The sequence below is a fragment of the Podarcis vaucheri genome, assembly GCF_965113315.1.
Source record: "Podarcis vaucheri genome assembly, chromosome: 6".
Classification (NCBI taxonomy): domain Eukaryota; kingdom Metazoa; phylum Chordata; class Lepidosauria; order Squamata; family Lacertidae; genus Podarcis; species Podarcis vaucheri.
The window spans coordinates 36,371,924-36,395,529 of NC_138764.1; the positions used below are offsets into that span (position 1 = coordinate 36,371,924).

At 42.3% G+C, this 23,606-nt stretch overlaps 1 protein-coding gene across 5 annotated transcripts in view; it reads left to right on the forward strand.

Moving 5' to 3' along the window:
• Nucleotides 1-21,869, forward strand: part of DDAH1 (dimethylarginine dimethylaminohydrolase 1) — a 128,564-nt gene extending 106,695 nt beyond the window's left edge. For all 5 annotated transcript variants that reach the window (XM_082225368.1, XM_082225370.1, XM_082225367.1 and 2 more), the window contains 3 exons: nt 596-715; nt 16,053-16,196; nt 17,143-21,869. In XM_082225368.1, the coding sequence (XP_082081494.1) occupies nt 596-715; nt 16,053-16,196; nt 17,143-17,259 (381 nt within the window). In that variant the 3' untranslated portion in view covers nt 17,260-21,869. The remainder of the gene's footprint in view (nt 1-595; nt 716-16,052; nt 16,197-17,142) is intronic.
• Nucleotides 21,870-23,606: the final 1,737 nt, after the last annotated feature.

Sequence of the window (23,606 nt, forward strand, 5' to 3'; positions counted from 1 at the left end):
TTATTTCTTTGACATCTGATCGGAGGGCACCACTATCTAGCCTAGATGGGAGACTTCCAAGGAGCCATACATCAGATGTTCAAGCTCTTTGGAGGAAGAATGGAGTAAAGTATAATAAATCAATAATTTCTGAAATCATAATTGAAATATTATTTTGAATATTATATCCTATCCAAACCTAATTTTAAGAATGGCAATCCACTGGCTTCAGCATAACCTGCTTCCATGGAAAGTATTCAGGAGAAGGGTGCTTGTTACTAGGAAACTGTTGTGTCCTTTTTATGCTCATAGCCACTCAACATTTCTTTTTTTAGAGGCTATTGAAGTCAAACTGTTGATTTTATGGAGGCTTCTTTTGCATGTTAATGAAGCATTTTTTTATCTACTTGTTTCCTGAAACAATGATGGCACTGAAGTCCACGGAACGACCCAAAACTCTCCGTAGAAAATTGCTGTGATTCTACGAGTTGACTTAGAACTCAAGACACACAAATTCATTAATGCACGGGGGTGGGGGATGCAATTTATAATTGTGTTAGTTTACGAGATTACCAATCTAATGCATTTCCTTTGCAAATGCCTAATTTCTGTACAGGATTATGCCGTTTCTACAGTCCCTGTTTCTGACTCCTTGCATCTGAAGAGTTTCTGCAGTATGGCTGGGCCAAACCTCATTGCTATTGGTTCAAGTGAAGCTGCACAGAAAGCCCTCAAGGTAAAGCATGCTAAAAATAACCTGTGCTTAAAAAACATTTCTTTTAGACTCAGTGTTTCCTTATAGACTCCGTGTAGGAGCGAATCCGGCCTATGCAAGCTGCAAGCATCAACAGCCTCAGCAACTTCAAAATGAAGAACCGTTCCAGCTGTGATATTAAATACATCTTTGTTATTCACTTAAAAAAAAAGTGCCAGTAACGTCAGCTTGAGGGGTTGATAGTTTTGGGGATCGCAGCAGATGTGCAGGGGGAAATTAACACTTTCCTCTCCTGCTGTGGTGCTGAAAAGAACCCCCCCCCCCAGCTATCATTTACTTGGAATAAAATAAGCAGAATGTATGTTGAGAAATGGGGGTAACGGGAAACTGTGGGGAGCTGAATTAAATGGAGTATCCTAAACTAGGCATTGCCTGCTAACTGGAACACTCTACTGCACTGCTCTGCACTTCTGCACTGCAGCATTTTATTATTACAGGTCCCACTTGTGTTAGAGATGTAGCAGAAACCAAAAGTGAAGTAAGCAGTGTTTTAAGAAGGAAATAGCAGTTATGCATGCTTGTTGTTAGTGGGACGTGGGTGGCGCTGTGGGTTAAACCACAGAGCCTAGGACTAGCCAATCAGAAGGTCGGCGGTTCGAATCCCCACGAGGGGGTGAACTCCCGTTGTTCGGTCCCAGCTCCTGCCAACCTAGCAGTTCGAAAGCACGTCAAAGTGCAAGTAGATAAATAGATACCACTCCAGCGGGAAGGTAAATGCGTTTCCATGCGCTGCTCTGGTTTGCCAGAAGCTGCTTAGTCATGCTGGCCACATGACCCGGAAGATGTACGCCGGCTCTCTCGGCCAATGAAGCGAGATGAGCGCCGCAACCCCAGTGTCAATCACGACTGGACCGAATGGTCAGGGGTCCCTTTACCTTTATGCTTATTGTTCCATACTCCCCTGCTCATCGTTCTTCCCAGTCACTGCATAAGTTGCAGGCCGCCATTGTGTTCAGTTATAATATCTGAACCCAGGTCAAAATGTACATGCTAAAGTAGTCCTCAGGTTTGGGGGTGGGGGAAGGGTTCTGCTATGATTTTTGAGAGCAAGCAAGTAGGAATGTTGGCATTCTTGTCAGAAATCTTCGGATCCTTGCTATTATTCAAGTAAGTTAACTAACCTGTTTATGGGGTATGCTGTACGGGCTCATCTGGCCGTAGTGCATTTTGCTCAGTGGTACAAGCAGTATTGGTTGCACGTCCCTCTCACCGTCACGGAGTGTATATTACTCAGAATAGGACTGGAATGTGGCTTCTATTCCTTATCAGAATAGCAGTGGCATCTCTTTCCAAATTCCTGTGCGCTCTCATCCACTGGGGACCTGTTCAGCAAGGAGTGTAAGGGAAGCTGGAAAGAAGGTCCAGAGAAAGTTGGTGACTCTTGTTTGGATCTTTGCCATCACTTTATGTAACTTAATTTGGGTGCCTCGTATGCTGAGTGTATGTGAGAGAAAGAGAGAGAGCGTTACTGAACCAGCAATAGAACGGCTTCCCTGGAGGCAACTTGGTATTCTGCAGTTTGAGCTGCCATCACTTGAATCCAGCCAACACCAAGAATCCCAGGGGACAGATAAATAATACATTCAGGATTCCACTGCATACATTTTGAGCCCTCTGGTAGTGAGGTGTGAGCTTGGAGGAGGAGGTTGTGTACAAAAACTTACATGGGTAGTAAAAGACTGAATATTTCCTGAATTATTGTTACGCCTGACCTGTTTTTTGAAAACACATGGCTTGAAATACTCCCTCTGGTTGAGCATGCCCTCATAATTACTGATCTTTTGTTTTGGCAGATGCCTGCTATCTGTGCTAGGGTTAGCAGCCTACTTTAAAAATATAACTGTTTTTGCTGAGGGAGTTGTAAATGTTATGTTTATCTCTTGGTTTAGGAAATGTGTTAAGTAAGGATGATTTGACACTCCCCAACCAATAACTACACGTTTGTCTGTGTTAACTGGAAGAAACTGTTACCTTAATTAAATTTCTTCAAAATATCATTGATTTTTATGAATGGAAAGGCTTTTAAAAAAAAACTTTTTATTAGCAAAGACATACATACAAAATACACAGAAAAAACAAACAAACAATAAAGAAAAACATGCATAAAAAAGAAAATAAAAAATGATAAGATAGTCTTACAATGTTTGTACTTAGATTAATATAACTCCTGCTTTATATATAGTGAAATTATTTAGAAGTCTAATATCTGTATAAAATATATATAAAACAAAAGGAAAAACAAAAAAAAAGATTAAATCAGATTAACTACTTAGACAATAAAAATACCTATCTATTGATAAGTAATACTTGATGTCAGGGGTTCAGGAGCAGAGGCACAGGAAAGGGAGGAAACAGAGAGCGAGGGGGAGGAATCAGAAGGAGATATGAGCGAGGACAGCGGCCCGAGATCTTCGAGTCTTTCCAGTGAATCGGAAGACTCACAGAAAGGAGCGCCCGTGGTCAGAGCAAGGGGGGGACCCAGGGGGACACCCCAGGAAGAAGGGACCAGAGGGGACTCAGAGAGCAGCAGTTGGAAATCGGGGCCAGCTTCCCCAGCAGAGCACAGTAGGGAGGAAGGGTGCCAGGCATCGGGATCCGGCAGCTCGCCGCAGGAGGGAGAGCATGAGTCAGGACTGGCCACACCTCCGTCGGGGAGCGAGGAAACGGTCAAGAGGAAGGTGGAAGGTTGGGCGCGCGCGACAAGTTCAAATACACAGGAAGGCGGCACAGTAAGCAGCCCGGAAAGGGAGCCGGGTCCCAAAGCCCGCCGCAAGGAGGGAGAAGGGTCCGGGGGGTCAGCGTCAGAAGAGTCCAGGAAGGAAGACACCCAGGGGGGCAGAGGGACCCAGAGAAGAAAGGAAAGACGGAAGAGGTGGAGTAAGGCTAGGGTATTAAGTTGGTGTACAGGAGGTGGAGACTCAGACAGAGCTTCGCCGGTCTAGCTTCTAAGACGTAGAGCTGCACGCTGCGGCTTGAAAATGGAAACTGTAACACAATAAAGACTTTTATACAGTATTGCCGGCTAGCGTGGTCCTCTGTGAGCTGGGATCTGAGAGCAGTTCTGACACTTGATATAATTTGAACCCATATTAATGTTTTTTGTACATTATAACATTCATCATTATAACATTCATTTTGGGTTGAATCCCTTTTCCATTGTTGTATTGTTGACTTCATTCTACCTCATTACAGTTTTAATATAAATGTTTCTGTTTTTTACCCTGTCTTTGATTATTAATCCTCGTCTTGGAATGGGGAAAAAATATTTTGCAATCTGCAAAATTATTCAAAACACATCCAAGTCTTATTGTTGGAACCTTGTTTTATCAAGTAGTTATTAAAACATTCCCATTCTTTTAAAATTTTATCTGTTGGTTGATTTCTTATTAACGCCGTCATTTTTGCAAGTTCCGAGTACTCGCATAATTTTAGTTGCCATCCGTCTCTTTGATGATGTGAGTTCACTCTTCCACTATTTGGCTTATTTTAAGCAGTGAATTAATCTGTTAAAGTGCAAAATAGCCAATTGACTCTGGAAACCCTATAACTGATTGACAGCTATAGAGCATGCATATTCTAAAATTCATGACTTGGCTTCCACTACCCCCATCAACGAGCTTTAATTTCTTTCGAAATACCTCAGTACTAGACAAAAGCCTTTTTAATTAGCACATTAAGCCAGGCAGAGTACCCAAAAGAAGACAGATAAAAAAAATAAAATTCTGGCTGTTCTTCTCTTTGTTGTTCCTTATCAGGAGTGACACATGAAAGTCATTTCAAAGTCAATGTTCTTCAGTGTAGGAAGTTCATCTCACCCTGCTGAAAGAGCAAGTTTACTATGATACCTGTGTGGCTAGCTTGCTATATTTTAAAGTTGCAAAAACTATATCAAAACAGAGGAGGATTGGAATTGAGTCGTGCATCAGTGTAAGTCAGGAGCCATTTAAACTGCACAGTGAGGTTAACTGGTGGTGTCAGGCTAAAGGAAGGAGATTTTGAGATAGGCATAACTCCTATCAAAAGCAGGCAATTTCTAAGGCAGGTGCTTAATGGAACTTGGAAGAAACAGGAAATCTTCATTGTGCAAGAGTTCAACAATTGGCCTTCTGTGGTTGCTTGGCCTGCTTTGGATTAGCAAATCTGTCGAGCTGGGGAGACTTGTTTCTGTCTTGTATGCTGTAGTAGAAAAAGTTTTCCTACAGGACTAGCATAGGACTAGGAAGGACTCCAGGGGATAGCAAGAACTATCAGGTGCATCTCCAAGCATGTGTCTTGCTGCCCCATATATTTGATCAAAAACTTCATGAATGATCAAAGATAAATAAATTTAAAAGCCTTCACTCTGGGTCGGACTAGCCAACGGAGGCTTCACCTGAAGCACAAATAGCAGGGATTTTCGTTTTGTTTTGTCCAAACCATAGAAGAGAGAATGAGCGTGGCAAAAGTGATTCAGGCTTCCCTGCGACCACTATTTTACATAACGAAAAACACGCACCTTCATTGCATTCACATAATAATGTCAGGACAAATGACATTGCTGAAAACGCAAACTTAAGTGGATACCCTTTGGGGAGCTCTGAACTAAGAACTAAGAAGAAGCAAGTAAGGTGAAGATGAAAATATAGCCTAATTACTGCATTCCCTGCCACGATAGGAGAAAAGAATAACAGGAATATCCCAGGGCATGAAGAAACAGGCTTGAATTTACAATCACTCCACAAATTCTGGAAACTAAAAAATTCTGGAAATATACTGTAGCTCCATTAGTATGTGGCACCTGAAGGACTATCAAGTATATTGTGATGTAAGCTTTCACGGACTAAGAGTCCATTTCATCACTTACATGACATGGGCTTCTTGAAAGGTTTGCAATCATCAGGGTGATGTCACAGCCAGATTTCTGACACTAGATCCCTTTGTAGAATTCCCCCATTGTAGCCTGAGTAGGTTCTGTTTTTCTTTTGCTGCTTTTGATGTACAGCAGAGCAGAAGCTGTACCCAAAGGGCTTGAATAATAGCTCTTTTCAGTGAAATAAAGTTTGGTCCTAAGGATGCAAAGGTTACACTGCAGCTCAGCCTGTAACTGAAATTGGATCTACTACCTAGAGCTCCATCTAGTGACTTCCCAGCAAGATCCAGAGGATTTCCCCCTCATTTTCTCTGCTTGAAAACAGAAGAGAAAAATGGTTTCTATTAAGATGAGCAGATGTTGCTGGGGGCATCAAACTGAATAAGGTTATTGTGAATGGCTCTTGTTTTGCTTTTTCCTCCTGTTTATAATTGCTGAGATTTTGTGTAACTCAGATTGTTTGTACTTGTTTGTTTGTTTGAAACGTTTTTACCCCCAAATTCCCTGATCTGCTGGTTTAACGACATAGGTTGTGATTGTAAGAGAGAAAACTGAAGACTTGAGGAGGTATAGTACAGAATCTACTACCTTATTTTGCATAAGGTATAGAAGAGGAATGGGGGACATGTGGTCCTGCAGATGTTGCTGGACTCCAGTAAGCCTCCACCAGTATAACCAGTGGTTAGATACAACAGGAGATGTAGTGTAGCAACATCTGAATGGTCATAGGTTCCCCATTCCTGGTGTAGTAGGACTCTTTAAGAGTTATTAGACTGCAATCCTGTGGAAAAGTATAAGTGCCATTGAATGGGTTGGGACGTATTTCTGACTGATCACGCATAGGATGGTGCTGCTGGTCTTAGTTTAATATTCGTCTTGCTTGATGCAGGTTATTGGTAGAACTAGTAGTTCTTCCTCTTCTGGATGGGACCCACAACTAAGACCCAAAGTCAAGAGAGAGGAGATATACCCTAAACGTTAAGGGCTGGTGCTACCGTTGGGCAGAGTGAAGCAGCTTCCTCAGGTGGCAGATGCTGGGGACAGGGTGGCCACAATGAAGCAGCAGAGGACAGAGCTGTGGATTCCATGTGGCCTGCTCTGCACTGCTAGGCTAGCCTCCTGCCCCCAGGTCACCAGTGTTGAAGTAAGATTCAATGATCTGTCCAGCTGGAATGGACTGGATTAAAAAAATAGGGATGACATGTTGTCTTTTGCCTCAGACAGCAAAATGGCATGGTCTGGCCCCGATATATATCCATGCCTTCCAACATCTAAAGAGTCTTTAATAGGATCAGTAAGTAACGGTCTTTCGTCCAAGTGGCTAATTTTAGTGGCTAATGCTAGTTATGGAGAAAGAAAGAAAAATGAGGTAATTTGCACTCCCTTCCTAAATCCTCTTCCAGTAGGCCAGTAGTGCTTCTGACTTCCATCAGGAACTTTAGCTATGAGAAGTCTGGAGCATGCTCTGTGTAACTTAGATTTCCACGTCAGCCAATAGATATCTATCTAAGTATTATGCTTTAAATGGCCTCACTATCCTGTGTTTTGTTTCTCGAGTCACTTTTTAGCAGCCCTTAGAGTCCTGCTGAGGCAATACTTGAACGGATGCCTATTTCTGATGTAATTCAGTTAAAGTTTCATTAGCCCTGGGGACACAGGCTAGACAAAATCACCACTAGGAATTACTGGAAGAACAAAAACCCACTTTATTCCTATTATGCTCTCCTTCTCATCCCTTCCTTCAAATGTAAATCCCAAGATTCTGCTTGTTTACTTAGCTGGCTGGGCAAACATGAATGTCCAGCTACCAGGCTCTGTCTAATCCTCTAGAGCTTGTATCAACTTTACCAGGCAATGTACTTCTGTGCTGCTTGCCGTAGGTGGACAGAGGCTCTGACTTATTCAATATCGAGTCCTGCTTCAAGCCATCTGTCATTTTCAGGCACTTCAGAGCTTTCCCCTTAGTTCCAAAAGGCTTTTGTACATGACAATCTGTATTCCCATTCAGGCTTAAGTACTATTGCATATGCGCCAGCAAAAAAACAAAACAAAACTTTGTGCATATTTTCTGGAATATTGTATACTAGTTATTTTCCAGTTCACTAACTGCTGAGTTTACAGAGAAGTGAAGAGGTAACATGCTTTACACTTGAGACTTCTGGCTGGTGCTGATCATTGTGTGCCACTGAATTCTCCTCTTGATTGGGTTGGGTTCTTTGTGCAGATGTATATTGGACAGAACTTAGTGTGTTCGGCAGCTGGGAGAGAGGGAGATGGAGGGAGGGTCTGCAAGGGGCACAGATAGCCACAGGTTTGGTGGAACTGCAGCAGCTTACAAATTTCTCTAGCATCTAAAACCCTATTGAGGGTATTATAATGGAGCAAATAGGTAGATCCATATAACATTTCCTGGGTAGATTCTGTGAGGACTGCTACACAGAGATCTAAACAGGGATTAATAATAATAATAATAATAATTTTATTATTTGTACCTGCCCATCGGACTGAGTTGCCCCAGTCACTCTGGGCAGCTTCCAGCATATACAAAAACATAATAAAACATTAAATATTAAAAAACTTCCCAATACGGGGCTGCCTTCAGATGTCTTCTAAAGGTTATATAGTTACTCATCTCCTTGACATCTGATGGGAGGGTGTTCCACAAGGTGGGTGCCACTACCGAGAAAGCCCTCTGACTATAACCTCACATCTCTCAGGGAGGGAACCGCCAGAAGGCCCTCAGAGCTGGACCTCTGTGTCCGGACTGAATGATGGGGGTGGAGACACTCCTTCAGCTATACAGGGCTGAAGCCATTTAGGGCTTCAAAGGTCAGCAGCAGCACTTTGAACTGTGCTCTGAAATGTTTGGAAATGCTGTTTTAAACGGCATGTGGTGAAAATGCTTTTCATCCTGGGTTTCATAACATATTGTTGTGTTAATTTTGGAAGTAATGGTAGTTTTCTACTACTTCAGCACGGTAGATGTTGATCGTTCTTAATTGCATAGCTGTAGTTGACACATTACTCTCCTAGTGAGACATTTGTCATGGGATATCAAAGTAATTGAAATAACACTAATTAGCTGCAAGTATATCTGTAAAGAGCAAATTAGCACAATTTCTCAAGAGCATTCTGACTGTAGGAGAGAGCACAGCAGCCATTTAATAATTTTACCACTGGTGCTGAGGGCAATTGAGTACGAGCCCAACAACCCGAGACATAGAGAGCTGTATCCAGTGTTAGTCCTGCTGAGAGTAGACCTGTTGAAATGAGTGAACCTAAGGTAGTCATGTTCATTAACTTCGGTGGGTCTCCTCTGAGTCGGACTAGCATTGGGTATAACCACAAAGAGTCAAGGACGGCACAATGTGTCCTTGTCTACATATGTGTATGCAAGACATGCACACTGATGGAACACACATAAGTATGTATAACCAAGAGTCACAGTGTACCCTGACTTGAGGTTTGCTTTTCTAAGAAGGGCAGTTAGGTGCAAGATAACAAGCCAAAGTTTAGTGCAAGTGTGGAGAACTACTGGCACTCATGCATAATTAGGCTCTCTAGGCTTCCCCCACCTGGCTTCCAAGACCTAGCTGCACCTTTTCTGAGAACCCGCTAAAACGCAACACAGCATCTCATGGACCTGAATCTTCTGCCCTTCTTGGGCCCACGGCTCAGTAGTGTACCTGCTCCACATCTCCTGGGGCTATTGGAGAATTGTCAGCCATTTGTCTTCCACCCCTTGAATTCTCAGGTTTGATCTCCTGGTCTACTACTGTGTTCCTCCAGCTTAAGTTTATTATTCAAATGAAGTTATTCTAGGTTTTTTGTTTAATTCGTTCTCCTGCCAGGTTAACCTTCTCCACTATTTCAGTGGTGTTGCTTTTGACTGAATCCACACGCTCGCTCGGATCATCTGGCTTGTTGTCTAGCGTTGTCACCCAGCAATCTTTCAAGTTCCTCTTTAAACGATGAGTGTTGTTGCAATAACTCCCCCTTTGCTGCATTAGTCAGCATTGCCAACGTTATCAGGGCTTCCTTGGGAGGAGAACTCCCTGTTTAAGAAATGTCTTTGGGGGTTCAGATGTACCAAGAATATTGTTGCAGAAAATGCAATTACAGATTAAGGAAGGCGGATTTGGAATTCCAGATCTGGAATTTATACCATCATGCTTATTGCAATTATCGGACACTGGAGACCTGCTGATGGTCTTAATCTCCCGAATTGGGCAACCCTAGAGCATACATATACCGGTACAACACTTTTGGTTGGGTGGACAGTATTAGGATCAAAATATTTGAAAGTTCCAACAACTCCTGAAACAATTAAGTCAGCTAATGAAGGCTGATGCTGTTTTCAGAGCTTTCAGCAGTCCTAGAACCTTCAGCTTTTAAAGTATGCTGAAACCTCATGTTATCATTTCTGCCTTTCCCCACTATTCTACCACAAGCACAGAGATATTGTTTATTAAGCTGCAGGTCACTTTAGGCAGGCTTTGGCGTCCATTTTTACTGGGTGAGCCGGGTTGCTGCCTCGCTACGCCAGCATCTAGCAGGCACTGAAGCGCTGTTCCCTTATACATTTTTTGAAACTTTTTTTTCAGATTTCTCTCTCTCTTTTGCTGCAGTTGCATAATAAACTGGGCGAATCTGTGATTGCGAAAGAGTTCAGCTAACCACAGAAATGCTGAGAGTACAGCAATTAACCATAGCAAAGAAAAGTTAGCAGAGAAATTAAGCTAGTAAACAAATGTGTGTTAAAAGTTTGGGACTCCTCTAATCATGTACCTCTGGCCACCCGGAGCTTGCCAGCTCTTGTGACTGGGGAAGCTGTCCGCTTGGCTTACGTAAATAGGAACTTGGCTTCCCTTGTTATTGTTCTTGTTTGCTTTCCTTTGCTTTTCTGAGGACCAACTTCCCTTCTCTTCCCCTGCTCGTGTTCCAAAAGACAGGATGTTCATTCTCCGAAATTTCTTGAATGCAACAGCAGTTTGAGCCATTTCCTGGACATGTTTTTTGCTTTCTGCAGGAGTTCCTATGCAATGGCTGAAGCTATGCCCCCAGTGCCGCCTTGTTTCAAGGTTATATCAGAAGAGGCAGCAGAGCAGCTCAGGGACACCGTGTCAAGAGTAGTGCAAATCTACAGCCTGGTTATCAGTTAGATTCCTAACTGCCACTGAAAGGCCAAAGTAAAATAATAGCGGGAGTATCCTGTGGTTTTTTCCAGCCGCAACGCACCAGAGTGCAGTTCCAGCACCTCTCAGGTTGGCACCATTGTAGGCCAGCACTCCACCCCCCCCCACTTCATGCCTTTACATACTTCTGAGAAGCCCCAGGTGAACATTTCAAGTCAAAATTGCAGCTGGCCAGTGTGTTCTTTAATATCTATTACTCCACCTAGCTGCTAGCAACTCCTAGCTGTGATTAGCAAAGCTATGGATCGGGGCCAATTTGTATTTCCTTTTCTTCAACCCATCTCCCATGTAGTGGTGGCAGGCTTTAAGCTTTTTGGCCAGGCCTCCACCATTGCCCATGCGCACGTTTGCGCGAGGCCCCTTCCAAGCTGCCCTAGCCATCCGCCTGAATCTAAGAGAACGAATGAGGAAGGAGTGCATTTATTCGACCTACACCAGAATCAGGGCGACCCCCAAACCAGCTTTCTGTAGTTTTTAGCACCTCCGTGGGCGGTGAATGCAGCTGTTGTCAAACCGGCACGTTTTCAGGGCTGCCCCAGTAGCCTGGCGACTTACTGTAACAACTTCATGGTGAGTTCTGGCACCTATTTTCTTGCGGGGGTGGGGAAGCAGTGGTGGTGGTGAGATACACTAAAGAGAGAGTGCCTTGTGCCTGCATGTGTGGTCATTGTGCATGCTGTATATGTGCTTGTTCATAGTGCTGGTGTGAGTGTATATTTGCCGTATGTGTGATGAATGCACATGTGGGTGCGAGTGATGGAAGCCTGCTGGGAAAGGTTAGGTAAAGGTAAATGTACCCCTGACCATTAGGTCCAGTCATGACTGAATCTGGGGTTGCGGCGCTCATCTCGCTTTATTGGCCGAAGGAGTCGGTGTACAGCTTCCGGGTCATGTGGCCAGCTTGACTAAGCCGCTTCTGGCGAACCAGAGCAGCGCACGGAAACGCCGTTTACCTTCCCGCTGGAGTGGTACCTATTTATCTACTTGCACTTTGACGTGCTTTCGAACTACTAGGTTGGCAGGAGCTGGGACCGAGCAATGGGAGCTCACCCCGTCACGGGGATTTGAACCGCCGACCTTCTGATCGGCAAGTCCTAGGCTCTGTGGTTTAACCCACAGCGCCACCCACATCCCTGCTGGTAAAGGTTAGCCACCCATAATAAGCCTTCCCCATATCTACCACATGTTAAGTTGGCTGTTCCGTATTCACTCTTTCCCTGAACACCATCTGTTTAAAATAAGGTCTCCAGCAGTTGAAAGGAACACCAAACTAAATATGTGATGTCTCATTAAAAAAATTAAAAAATAATAACAGAGATTTGACTGGAATGGGGTTCGAGGCACAATGGAACAATGAGAGCTGGGATGACAGCATGTGAATGAAGAATACTCAGTCTGTTTAGGGTCTTTGCTGGGCACATTTAATTGCATTACTTGTTATCCTAGACTTCAGTTGGCAAAGTATGCCTTGTAAAACACAACTGGAAAAAATGAGATTGGGGGCTTTGGAAATTTCTTTGTTTGACATCAGGAAAGCGTGACTCAGGCTTTGGAGAATGTGGACCAAAAATTGCCCTGCACAGGAAGGACAGATTTCCCAGAAAAATTATGCATGAAGGAAATGCCAGGCTCGTAGTGTAGATGGCCATGCAAAGGTTTCTGGGCAGGAATCCAGATTCACACATACTGAATTTGTGACTGTTTTAATCTTTGTCAATAATGAAGTTTCCCCCTGTAGTACATCTTAAGCACAGCACGCACTGGCGAAATGGATGTTAATTTTTCTATAATACAGACATTTGCAATGAGTTAAATACAGTGGTACCTCTAGTTACGAACTTAATTCATTCCAGAAGTCTGTTCTTAACCTGAAACTGTTCTTAACTAGAGGTGTGCTTCCGCTAATGGGGCCTCTTGCTGCCGCTGTGCCACTGGCACACGATTTCCGTTCTCATCCTGGGGCAAAGTTCTCAACTCAAGGTAACTCTTCCAATCCATCACTACCATCTTTTAACTGCTAGCTAAAAGAGAGGTTTAGGAAGAGAAGGGTTTCATTTGCTCCAGGAAGACCTTTTGGTGCATTGTGGTGAAAACTGGTTTGCATCTAAATGGTAAATGGAACAGCTTCTTCCCATTAGTAGCCCCAGAATGAAATCCTACTTGTTTTGCAGTTTTTGGGCACCATGAAACAGCGTTTCATGAGACGGTTCTCTCAGTTATCTGCATAAATTTGCAATTTGCTGTGCTATCAATACATTGTGGAAGATGTCTCGTTTGGAGCACTTTGTCAGCAGCACTGATACTGCTGAAATTTGAAAAAAAATAAAGGTTCTGAATATGCATTTTCCCAGCTCACAGTTCCCAGATGTATTCCAAGAAGATCTCACTTGTCCTGAAATCCTTTGTCTACATGGAATTTAAATGAAAAGTATTATGGGTTTATGTGCCAGGTTTGTGCTTGTGCAGTCTTACATTCATTAGGTTAGGCACTCAAAGCCAGCAGCGATGTTGGTACATGTTCAGAAGTTAATTTCTTTGATCCTTATCTTGATGACACTCTGGTTTATAGACTAAAACTTTAAAAAATGGAAATGTAATTTACAGAGCAGTACCTTGGCTCCAGTTGTGAGCAGTCAACTGCACCTGGAATTTCCAAGTTTGAAAAAGTCATGTAGACCTCAAGAGCATACATGTCCTGCATGCAGCCCAATCTTGGCAAATAATAGACGAGCAAGGAATAGATGCAGGTGGGCTTGTGTGCAGGTGGGCAGTATGGCTGAGGGAAACCTCTTGCCAGAGACCGTGCTGACTTTCCTGTCCCCCACACTTAATGGTGTTGAAGAACATGCATGCATCTTTTAAACCTTCTTGTATAAAGGGTCACATGCAAAAAGTATTCTGAGACTATATGAATATAAATATTAATAGCTATTACACTCACACAGAGAGAGAGAGAGATACAGTATTCTCCAATAATGCTTTAAATTGCTGGTTTGATTCCCAGTCAAGCTGATGGGAGTTGGCTCATTGCTGACTTCAAATGCAGAGCCATCCCTGCACCACATGGCTATGACTCCTTTTGCATAGACCTGTAGGTTGTCACATTAGAGACAAAACACTACTATTTAGTCATTCTAAAGTGTTTTGTCTCTTTCTTTTTCTATTGGCCCTATTTTCATCTAAGGAATGCCGGAGGGTATGGATGGAGAAATAATGTGATCTGGTAGAAGTCAGATTCCATTGTCCCTATGTGACTCCTCAAATCACAGCTGTGGGTCCATCCTTATACCCTCTTTTTAAATGTTAGTTACTTAGACCAGTGGTTTTCAACCAATGTGTTGTGGCACCCTGGGGTGCCTTGAATGATGGTCAGGGGTGCCACAGACAACCCTGGCCTCTGTCCCTCTTTCTTTCTTTCCTTTCCTCCCTTCCTCTGATGTCCTCTCGCATCTCTGCCTCCCAAAGGCTTGCACAGCTGTTTGTTGCAGCAGCCCTGCTACAAGCTCCCCAGGCAAATGGTGCCTCTGGGGCTGGCCAGGGGGTACTGGTTGCCAGGAGCAGAGGTGACCTCAGAGTAAGCAAGCAGGCGAGGGAGCCCAGCCAGCCAGTCCACCAGCCCTTGCTGTTGGGAATGGACAGAAAAGTCCCAGGCCCCTGTGGGGCAGTGTGAGGAGGCACCTCTCTTTGTGGCAGGGGCAGCTCAGAGACCAGGGGCGGCAGCAGTGGCTGCCCGGAGGACTCCCAAGGAGAAGAGGCTGAGGGAACACTCCTCAAAGGAGAGTGTTTATAAAAAGGGTAAGAGGCTGCCAGCTCTGCAAGCAGGGGGTGACATATCTGAGCTCCTGAGCCCCACAGGGGTGCCGAAGAAAGAATGCAGTTGGGCAAGGGATCAGTGGACTCAAAAAGGTTAAAAACCTCTGACTTAGACTATTAAGGTAAATAAAAGAGCTTAAAATGGTTTGTTTGATATTCTTCCACAGACACTATGTGCACAAACTATGGGATAGTATACAACACAAGAGATTGACTTTGCTGTTTCTATATTTGTGTTTGGTTCACATCTTTGGTTTTGCAATCTACTATGTGATTTCCAAATGTCTTCTGTTATTCCAGAGTTTGGTCTTGGTTTAATTTGCTGTTTCACTTGGGGGTCTTACATCTCTCAGAAAGTATCGCTCAGTATAAGGTTACATATTCCAAGGATTCGTTGCATACTGTAAACAAAATCAAAAGGTGTTTGGTTTCTGTGCCTTCTGTTTAAATGATTGTTTGCTACCGATTCAAAATACATTCCTGAGAGCTGAGCAACTGCTTCCATAAAAAAGTACAATAGCAGGGATTTATCTTCCTTTTCCCTTCAAGAGTGAGGCACCTAATTTGTGTCAGATCATATCCAATTGTAGGTTCTTTTTGCACTGATACCAGGAAAATGATGCTACGATAAATTATATACCTTAAATGGAACCTAGACAGGTTTACTATGAACAGATCTAGCACAAACTAAATTAATTCTCAATCAAGGTAATCCAAATATTGTGCAAAGGAACAGTATTTGCAAAAGAACTCATCCTCCTGCCACCTGTTTGATCTTGAGATTTATCTATTTAATTGGTGCCAAATGCATAGAAGAGCATGAATCTTGCAAAGATCATCTAGTTCAATGTTCCCTATCCTATAGTGGTCAACCATATACTCCTGCTCCCTCTGTGGCAATCAAAAGTACAGTATCACTGCTTCTGCCTACAGTCTGAAGTGAAACAGTCTGGCTTAGTTTATCACTTCATTCTGAGTAACTGAAATTGAGGGTTGAAACTTCCATAGAGGGCATGTGCTATTGTCAACTGCAATCCTATACACACTTAGCTACTGGTAAATCTCACTGAACTCAGCTGGTTTACTTCTGAGTAAACATGTACAGCAGACTTGCCCTGCAAATGCCATAGCTCTTTCCTAGAAACTGATGGAAACGCACAAGAGACAATAACAGGTTTTACTTTCAGAGACTTGCTTTAAGAAATCCTTCCGCCATCTTGGAAAGTATGCAGTCCTAAACTGTACAAATGGAATTCATTGTGACTTTGCTTTGTGCTAATACGTTTGGGACTTGGAAGTGCGTGGTATGCATTAGAGACCTCTCTGCGGAAACAGTACCTTTGTGCAATTATTTCTTGTAACCCCCTCCCCCAGAAGAGCCCCCCCCTTACAGCTGATGAAATCTTGCTCTAAAGGTCTCCACCTTAACTTTCCATAACAGACAATGCAGCAGATGAGTGACCACCGCTACGACAAGCTTACAGTTCCTGACGATGCTGCAGCAAACTGTATATATTTAAACATTCCTGGCAAAGGTCACATCTTGTTGCACCGAGCCCCTGAGGAATATCCAGAAAGTGCAAAGGTAAAAAAGCAAATAGAATAAAAGCTCCTTCTTATAAGGTGCCGATCAATGCTAAACTAATAGTGGCTGTGTAAGGGAAGGTGCGGAACGTTACTTTAGCCGTGCCTTCAAATACTAGCCATTTCCACTCCCCCTTGCACTGTGCATTAAAGAGGGGGAAAGGAGTGGAAAGGTGAAAGTTTTATGTGCATGGTGCTAGCAAAAAAAATTAAGCAATGGGTCTTGTGCTGTGAATTCCAACAGCTTTTCTTAGCTGCTCCAGGTGATGGCATAAAGGTTGCGATTTTCAAGGATGTACCTGAGTGCAGAGCATTTTTGTATCATTCATATGTGTTTTCATACCTCAAGCATAGGAGACCTGGTTACAGATCCTGATGCTTAAGTCGATCCTTTGTAGCTCTTTTAAGTTTTCCATCATCTCTGCTCTGTAAAGGATTCAGGGTGCAGGTTTGGGATACTTGCTGCTACTGTAGTACTGTTTGGTTTAATCAGTTCTATAAGTGATGCCGACACATGCTGCGATTTTTAACCACCTGATAGTTGTGCAGGTCTTTCCTTGGTTCGTGCCATTAGCACACTTGCATTTTTTGCTCTGATGAATCATTTCCCTGTGCTGTATCCCCTTTCCAGTTTTAACAATTCATTGGACCGAGAGAGGTTTTTAACCAGGCCTGCAGAAAGCGCTCCCCCTAAAGGCCTCTTTTTAGCCCTCGTCAGACTGAAATATGTGCTCCCAGTGTGATCTGGGACTTGTGTGTGTGTGTGAGAGAGAGAGATTTCCAAGTCAGAACAGCGGGGGGGGGGGGGGAGGCATAAGTGAATATGGAACCAAAGCACAATTTTAGTAGCGCAACCTCTTATTTAAATACTTAGAAACTGTTTCTGTGAAAGTAAGAAATTCGCAAATATAACACCTTTTCCCTCTTGTTTCTTCCCTCCCCCATAGGTCTTCGAAAAACTGAAGGACCACATGTTGATCCCTATAGCAAACACAGAGCTTGAAAAAATAGATGGGGCGCTCACTTGTTGTTCTGTCCTTATTAATAAAACTTCACAATTATGAGTTTACAGACTTCCTCCCTTGTAACTGGCAATAACGTACATGCAAGGCAGACGAATCTGTACCCACTTTTTATTGGTTCCCTTGACAATCTACTGTACCACTGTGCTACTAACCTTTGTTTACAATGGTGCCCTTTCAGGTGGTAATTAAGGTGTGTGTGTATATATATATATCTGCTTTTTTCTGATGTAAAAGGACTCTGCTGCATGTTTGTCTGGACTTAACCGAAGACCATTATGACGATTAGTGGTTTATATAGTTGGTGTGAAACTGATCTAGAAAGCAGACGTAGGGGGCCACATCTAACATTACTTTTAACTGACACAAACCTTATGACCCAGGTCTTAAATGCTACTTTATAGAGTGCTCAGGTGCATATTGTGTACATTACACTCCCAAGGCATGCTTTAGGTGCAGGATTCCAAATGTATGAAGCAAGTCAAGTCCCTTTAACGGCACATGTGGACAGGTGCTAGAGAAAGTATAACTTTTAGAATTTAGCCTCCCTTTACACAAGCCAGCTTTATTGTTGCATTGTGTCCAGCAGTATGCTGATGACTGCCTACCTTGTACCCCAATGTAATACAGGGGTTAGGGGCCGATGGTCCAACTCTTTGCTTCTGCTGATGTTGACTTCGTCACGGGAATTTCAAATTTGTTCCCATAAGGGCTTTCTCGTCTTCTTTCCCCATTGATCTGCCTACCTTCCATCCCAGGTATTCATGGCCAAAAAAATGACCTTTAGAAATAACAACAAAGCTACGGGTTATCTTCCTGTTAGAAAAGAGATATGTCAGAAGGAAGGGGCTAATTATCTCTTCTCCCTCCTGACCACTTTTTAACTAAATATTGGTCTTCAAGCATCTTTTCTGCCTACTGGGGGAAAGTTATGGTACTGTATATTTTCTCCCGTGTGTAAAAAAGGAGCTTGAGGAGGATTTGGGGAGGGGAATGGTTAGATGTGAAAGGCTTTAGCAACCCCTCCCCTGCTTATTCCTCCACTTGGACTTGAAGAGATCCACAGCTGTTTTTCTTTACAAAAGGACTACATGTGACTGCCGTGTAACTTCTGCCATGTAACTTCTATAACCTCAGGCTTGAGCGATAGCTGGGACATAAAGGGCTCAGAGTAATACCAATGCCTTTAACTGGGGATGCATTAAGATGGATTTCACGCCCTCAAATCAGACTGTTACACTTCGGTGGCCTCTAGTCATTTCCCCTTGAATTTTGGGATGCTTTCTCATTAAAGCAAGATCTTTGCGCCTGTGCTAGGTGGGTTGCTTTTGTGCTTTGCTGAAGGCATCTGTTGGGATTGAAATTTACATAGCGTGCCATCACGCATGAGGCTTATATTAGTTCTTGCTTCAATCCATTTTTCATGTAAATGTGAAATCTACATTGGCCGCAATACTCATGTTGCAAAGGCCTCTAATGAACATCTATAGCTGACATTGGTTCTGACGTCTGTGCTCATTAAGAGTAATGCAGAAATCAGCCTCGGTTTTATTCATCCCTGACTTTTTCTCTTTTGTTCTGTGTCTCGTTTTTTCTTCTCCTTCTCCCTCCCCTTCTACCTTTGCCTTCCATTTCTCTTGTCTTCTCTCTTCCAGAAATCCCTATTATAGGTAACTAAAACAAAAGAAATTCGATAACATCATGAACCTGGGCTTCTGTGTAGTCCTTTTTAGAGTACCAGCTGCAGTGTGAAATGTACTGTGTTTTATTATTCCACAGTATTGTGTTGCTGCTCATGCCATGGAAGTGCATTAGAAGAGAATCGTGAGCAGAATCTATTGCAAACGGCGGGTGGCACCTAGGGAAAAAAGTGTTCCTGCAGAGGATTCTCAGGGGGATTTCATTCTGATAGTCTTGAATTTCAGCAAGGCTTAAACCACTAGTAAGTTTATCCTAGTGTATCCTAGAAGCTGAGACAATGGTCTCTTTGTTTATCCACTGGATAGGCAGATAGCTCATAAATAAATCTTATATCAATCTTGTTCTAAGAATAATCCACATGTTCATGTGAATCTCAAACTTAATGTTCTGACACCCATACAGTCGGCCTTAACAAATGATGTTAACAAATTTCTTCATCATCTCACTTTCACCTATTTTGCTTTACTTTTCATGGAATGTTTTTTTGTTTTGAATTTTCATTTGATCAGAGTTCTTCTGAGAGCCAACAGTGAACTTCCTGGGAAGTTTCAGTAGTGAGAAAGAGATTGCGGGAGTTCTAGCTGCAGAAGTTTTGCTTTGGTTTTTTACTGTGGTGTACTCCTTCGAATAAGGAAGAGAGTTGTCTTCCAACAGGCTGCCATGACTACTCTGTCTAAGCTTTCAGGTTGTTGTGCTCAGAACAATGAATATCTTGGATGATTTTTCTAACTTTTAATTGTGTGACTGTTTACTATGGAATTCAGCTGAAAGAAATATTTCTTATGGTAAATTCTGCAACACGCTTAAGGCCTTAGTCATATGTTTTTTCACCACACACACAAAGAATATAGACAATTGCATTGTCTTGAAACCTGTTATGTCATTTCAAAGTATGGAGATACTATCTAGCTCAAGTAGCGCTAGGAACTCTCCAAGGGCTGACATACGGTCTGAGTATTTTATCAACTTCCTGGTTAAGGCCACTATTCTCCAATGCTAATTCTGTCTAGTTGCTGAGGTGTCACAGAAGGAAGGAAGACTGGGTAGCCAAGTAATAAGGAAAGAATCTCTGAAACTATTTAACCATGTAGGGAATCCAAGAAATGTAAACTGGAAAATGCTACCAATATCATCCTGTTGCCTTTTAGAAGGATTAAGTATACTTAAAAACTCTCTGGTTCGTGATTCTTTTGCCCTTTCATTTCTCCCTTTTGATGAGAAATTATACTGCGTCTTATTCACTTGTCAGGTATTGCTCATGTTCCATCAAGCCAGAAGCCTTAGAATGAGTTTACATGAAATTTGCGAAGTGAAATAAACATTCATGAAAGAGGCAGAGCTGATTCATATGGGAAGGGTTTTATGCGGTAAAGGGAATTAATATGAAAGCAATGCATTTCTTTTACCATTTGGAATTCAGTTTATAAGAGAGAGAGAAAATAGTGGAAGAATTGCAGTGATTTTTGTGACAATATATCCCTGCAAGGAAAAATGAAATAAAAACAGCTGCAGAAAGCCACTCTTCAAGAAGTCACCATCTCTCCAGCTGAAGGAGGAAAGAGGAAGAGGTATGAAGTCATCTTCCCCAAACACAAGCCCCACAGCCCAAAGGATGAGAGTTCTCCTCTGTTATGTTTCAGTGGACGCCCTGTCAATCAGTCAATCAATCTATCTATCTATCTCCTTTACTGGCATGAACGGACCCCTTGCCACGGACGTAAAATCTGCAAATTCCTGTGAAAGGGTCTTCATCTTTGATGCTTTCTTTTGTCTCTGCATTCCACCTTCAGAGCTGTGTTGTCAGTACGCCAGGCATATATCTTTCTAATTGAAGACTTGCAGATTATGTTTCTCATCTGCTTTTTGTGTATAAATTTGTGTGATGGGTTGTCTCTGCTGAGCTTTTGATAGTTCACTGAAGGCATTTGGGGCACGTAGTTTAATTAATTTTATTTATGGATAAATTCATATGTTGCGCTCCAAAACCAGTTTCTGTATTGTTTCCCAAACAAACAAACAAAAATGGATTGCTATGCCTGATTATGCAACAGTTCCAGGATTGCCAGCTTTCCTGATTTTTATCATTATGGTCCAGGAAATTACTATCACACCCGGTATCAAGAAACATCCCTCCACAATGGGGGGATTTTCAGAATTTAAAGGGTGTTAACGTAGAGTGAGAGAGACTCATTTAGATCTTTAAATGTGTGCATACTTTGTATTCTTCCAGCAGGTACATTTCCCTTCTCGTTATTGTGTACCACATGGAAGCATAAGTAAACACTTGGAAATCTATGCTTCAGAATCAATGTTTGCAGTTCAACTTTGTAACATAGCAAATTCCTTTCTGAGGCTGGAACTAGACTCTACAGCTAATGCAGAGCTATTGCCAAAGCCAATTCTCCCCTTCAATATCTAGAGGTTTGTAACATAATCACAATGAGTATCCTTATGTGTTATGGGTGGGGTTGGGGAAAAGGAAAAAGGGTATGGAGCTGTTGCTTTCAGCTACTGCCCGCATCTACCTAATTTTGGCCTGAAGCACTGAAACTTTATCTAAATCATTATTTAAGCCTATATTTGGCAGTTTTACAATCTGATTGCCCGTTGTACAATCAGTAGACTCAAATGGTAAGACCTTTCTTACACACCACTGCTTCGAACTTTGTTATTGAATATTCCATTATAGAAAATAACCATGTATTTAGAAAACTGCTATTTCCATTGAGGGTAGTTCAGCCTGGCCTCCTCTCAGTCCTGATATATTATAAAATTCTTCAATGTGTATGTTGGGGGCATTTTTTAAAAAAATGCAACACCCTTTCCCTGAAGTGTAATCTAGATTGGTAAGAGTCCATTTGCCACCTGTTGATTCAGCTGGTAAGGTAAAAGTAAAGGACCCCTGGACAGTTAAGTCCAGTCAATTTCGACTATGGGGTACGGTGCTCCTCTCTGCTTTCAGGCCAAGGGAGCCGCCATCTGTCTACAGACAGCTCTTTTGGGTCATGTAGCCAGCATGACTAAATCACTTCTGGCGCAGCGGGACACCGTGCCGGAAGCCAGAGCGCATAGAAATGCCGTAACTTCTGATAAAATCTAAAATGACCTCCCTTGCACTACCCAATTCAATGTTTGGAACTGCTTAAATGGAAAGATGGCAAGCCTAGCACTGTTGTATTCTGCAACTTACTTTGTCCCACTGTTTCCTCTGTGATCCATGACCTGCCCAGAACTTTACACTTTCCCCCCAAACACTTTGGTGGTTACAAAATTAGAAGCACCAGATAAGCTCTCCCATTTCATTTCTTTTTATCCTTGTGTTCTTTAGTTTATTTTGGGGCTGAAGAAAGTGATGCAACTTGTGGGTTTCGTTGTTGGACAAAATGTGATTGGTGTCATCTAAGGTTCCCCTCCTTATGCCAACAAGAAGTTTGTATACATGATGTACCTTACATTGCTACACTTGGCATTTTTCCACTCCCACCCACACCACAAAGTATACACTCAGTTGAAATATTTCACAGATATGCCCCGTTTTAGAAGTGTACTGTGGCATTTTTTGTTAAGGACAGGCGAAACACAGCAGTCCCATAAGATGGGATCATAGCTCAGGCAGAACATCATGTTCAGCTTAGTGAAGAACTGTCAAAATCTTCCCCTCCCTGTCTTCTTCCTCACTGAAAGCAAACTCTGGTACAACTTTGGCACTTATTTAAATATAGGCAGGGCAGAATCCATTTGAGTAATAATCAAATGTTTCTCAGGAGTTGGTACATATCCATACAAAAGAGAGACTGTGTTGTTGTTTTTTGAAGAGCATTTTTTCATCTGTTAGAAGCTGTGAGCAAAATATCAGGGACCTTACTTGAACTCCCAGAAAGCTTGACACTGGATGCTTGATGGTGTAGCTTGGATGAGATCTACTATGAATCAAGTGCATTGTGTTGCCTTACTATGCACAGATATGACTACTAAATTACCACAGTATTTTAGACTCTGTTACCTTTGAGAGACCTTTATTACAATCCAGTATATTGTTGCCCACTTTTTTGTGCCAAACATCCACGCATTCCATAGTCTGTTAACACTGGAAAAAGTTGATTCAGATTTTCCATTTTGTTTCGTCTTCTGCAGTTTCAGTACTTCATGTACACATATCACTATGGAATAAAGTGTCAGTTGCACCTGGACCATGTGTGCTTTGTTCCAGTAGACGACTTGAATTTTCTGCTTAGTTTGGGTTTATACAAAAGTTTGCATTATTTTGCCAGCCATGCAGAAGTGGAGATTAGTAACAGACCTTGCTTTTTAACATTGGGTTGGAAATAATAATAATGATAATAATAATAATTCAATTTATATACCACCTCTTATCAGAAGATCCCAAGGCAGTGTACAACATTAAAAACACATAACAGAACATCAATGATATAAACATAATTGAAACATTAAAAAAAACATACTGACAAATCTTGTTTGTGACTTAGGTCACAGTGAAATCAATGTGAAAAAATTAGTCATGACTTAAGTCTCATTAATTTTAATGGGAACTAGCAGTGCAGTTCTATATATGTCTACTCTAGGGGAGACCCAAATAATTTGGCTGCCTGAGGCAAAGGACAGGATTCCACCCCAATTCTATATTCAGAAGCTGACTAGAATGGCCATGGAAACTTATTTCAATAATT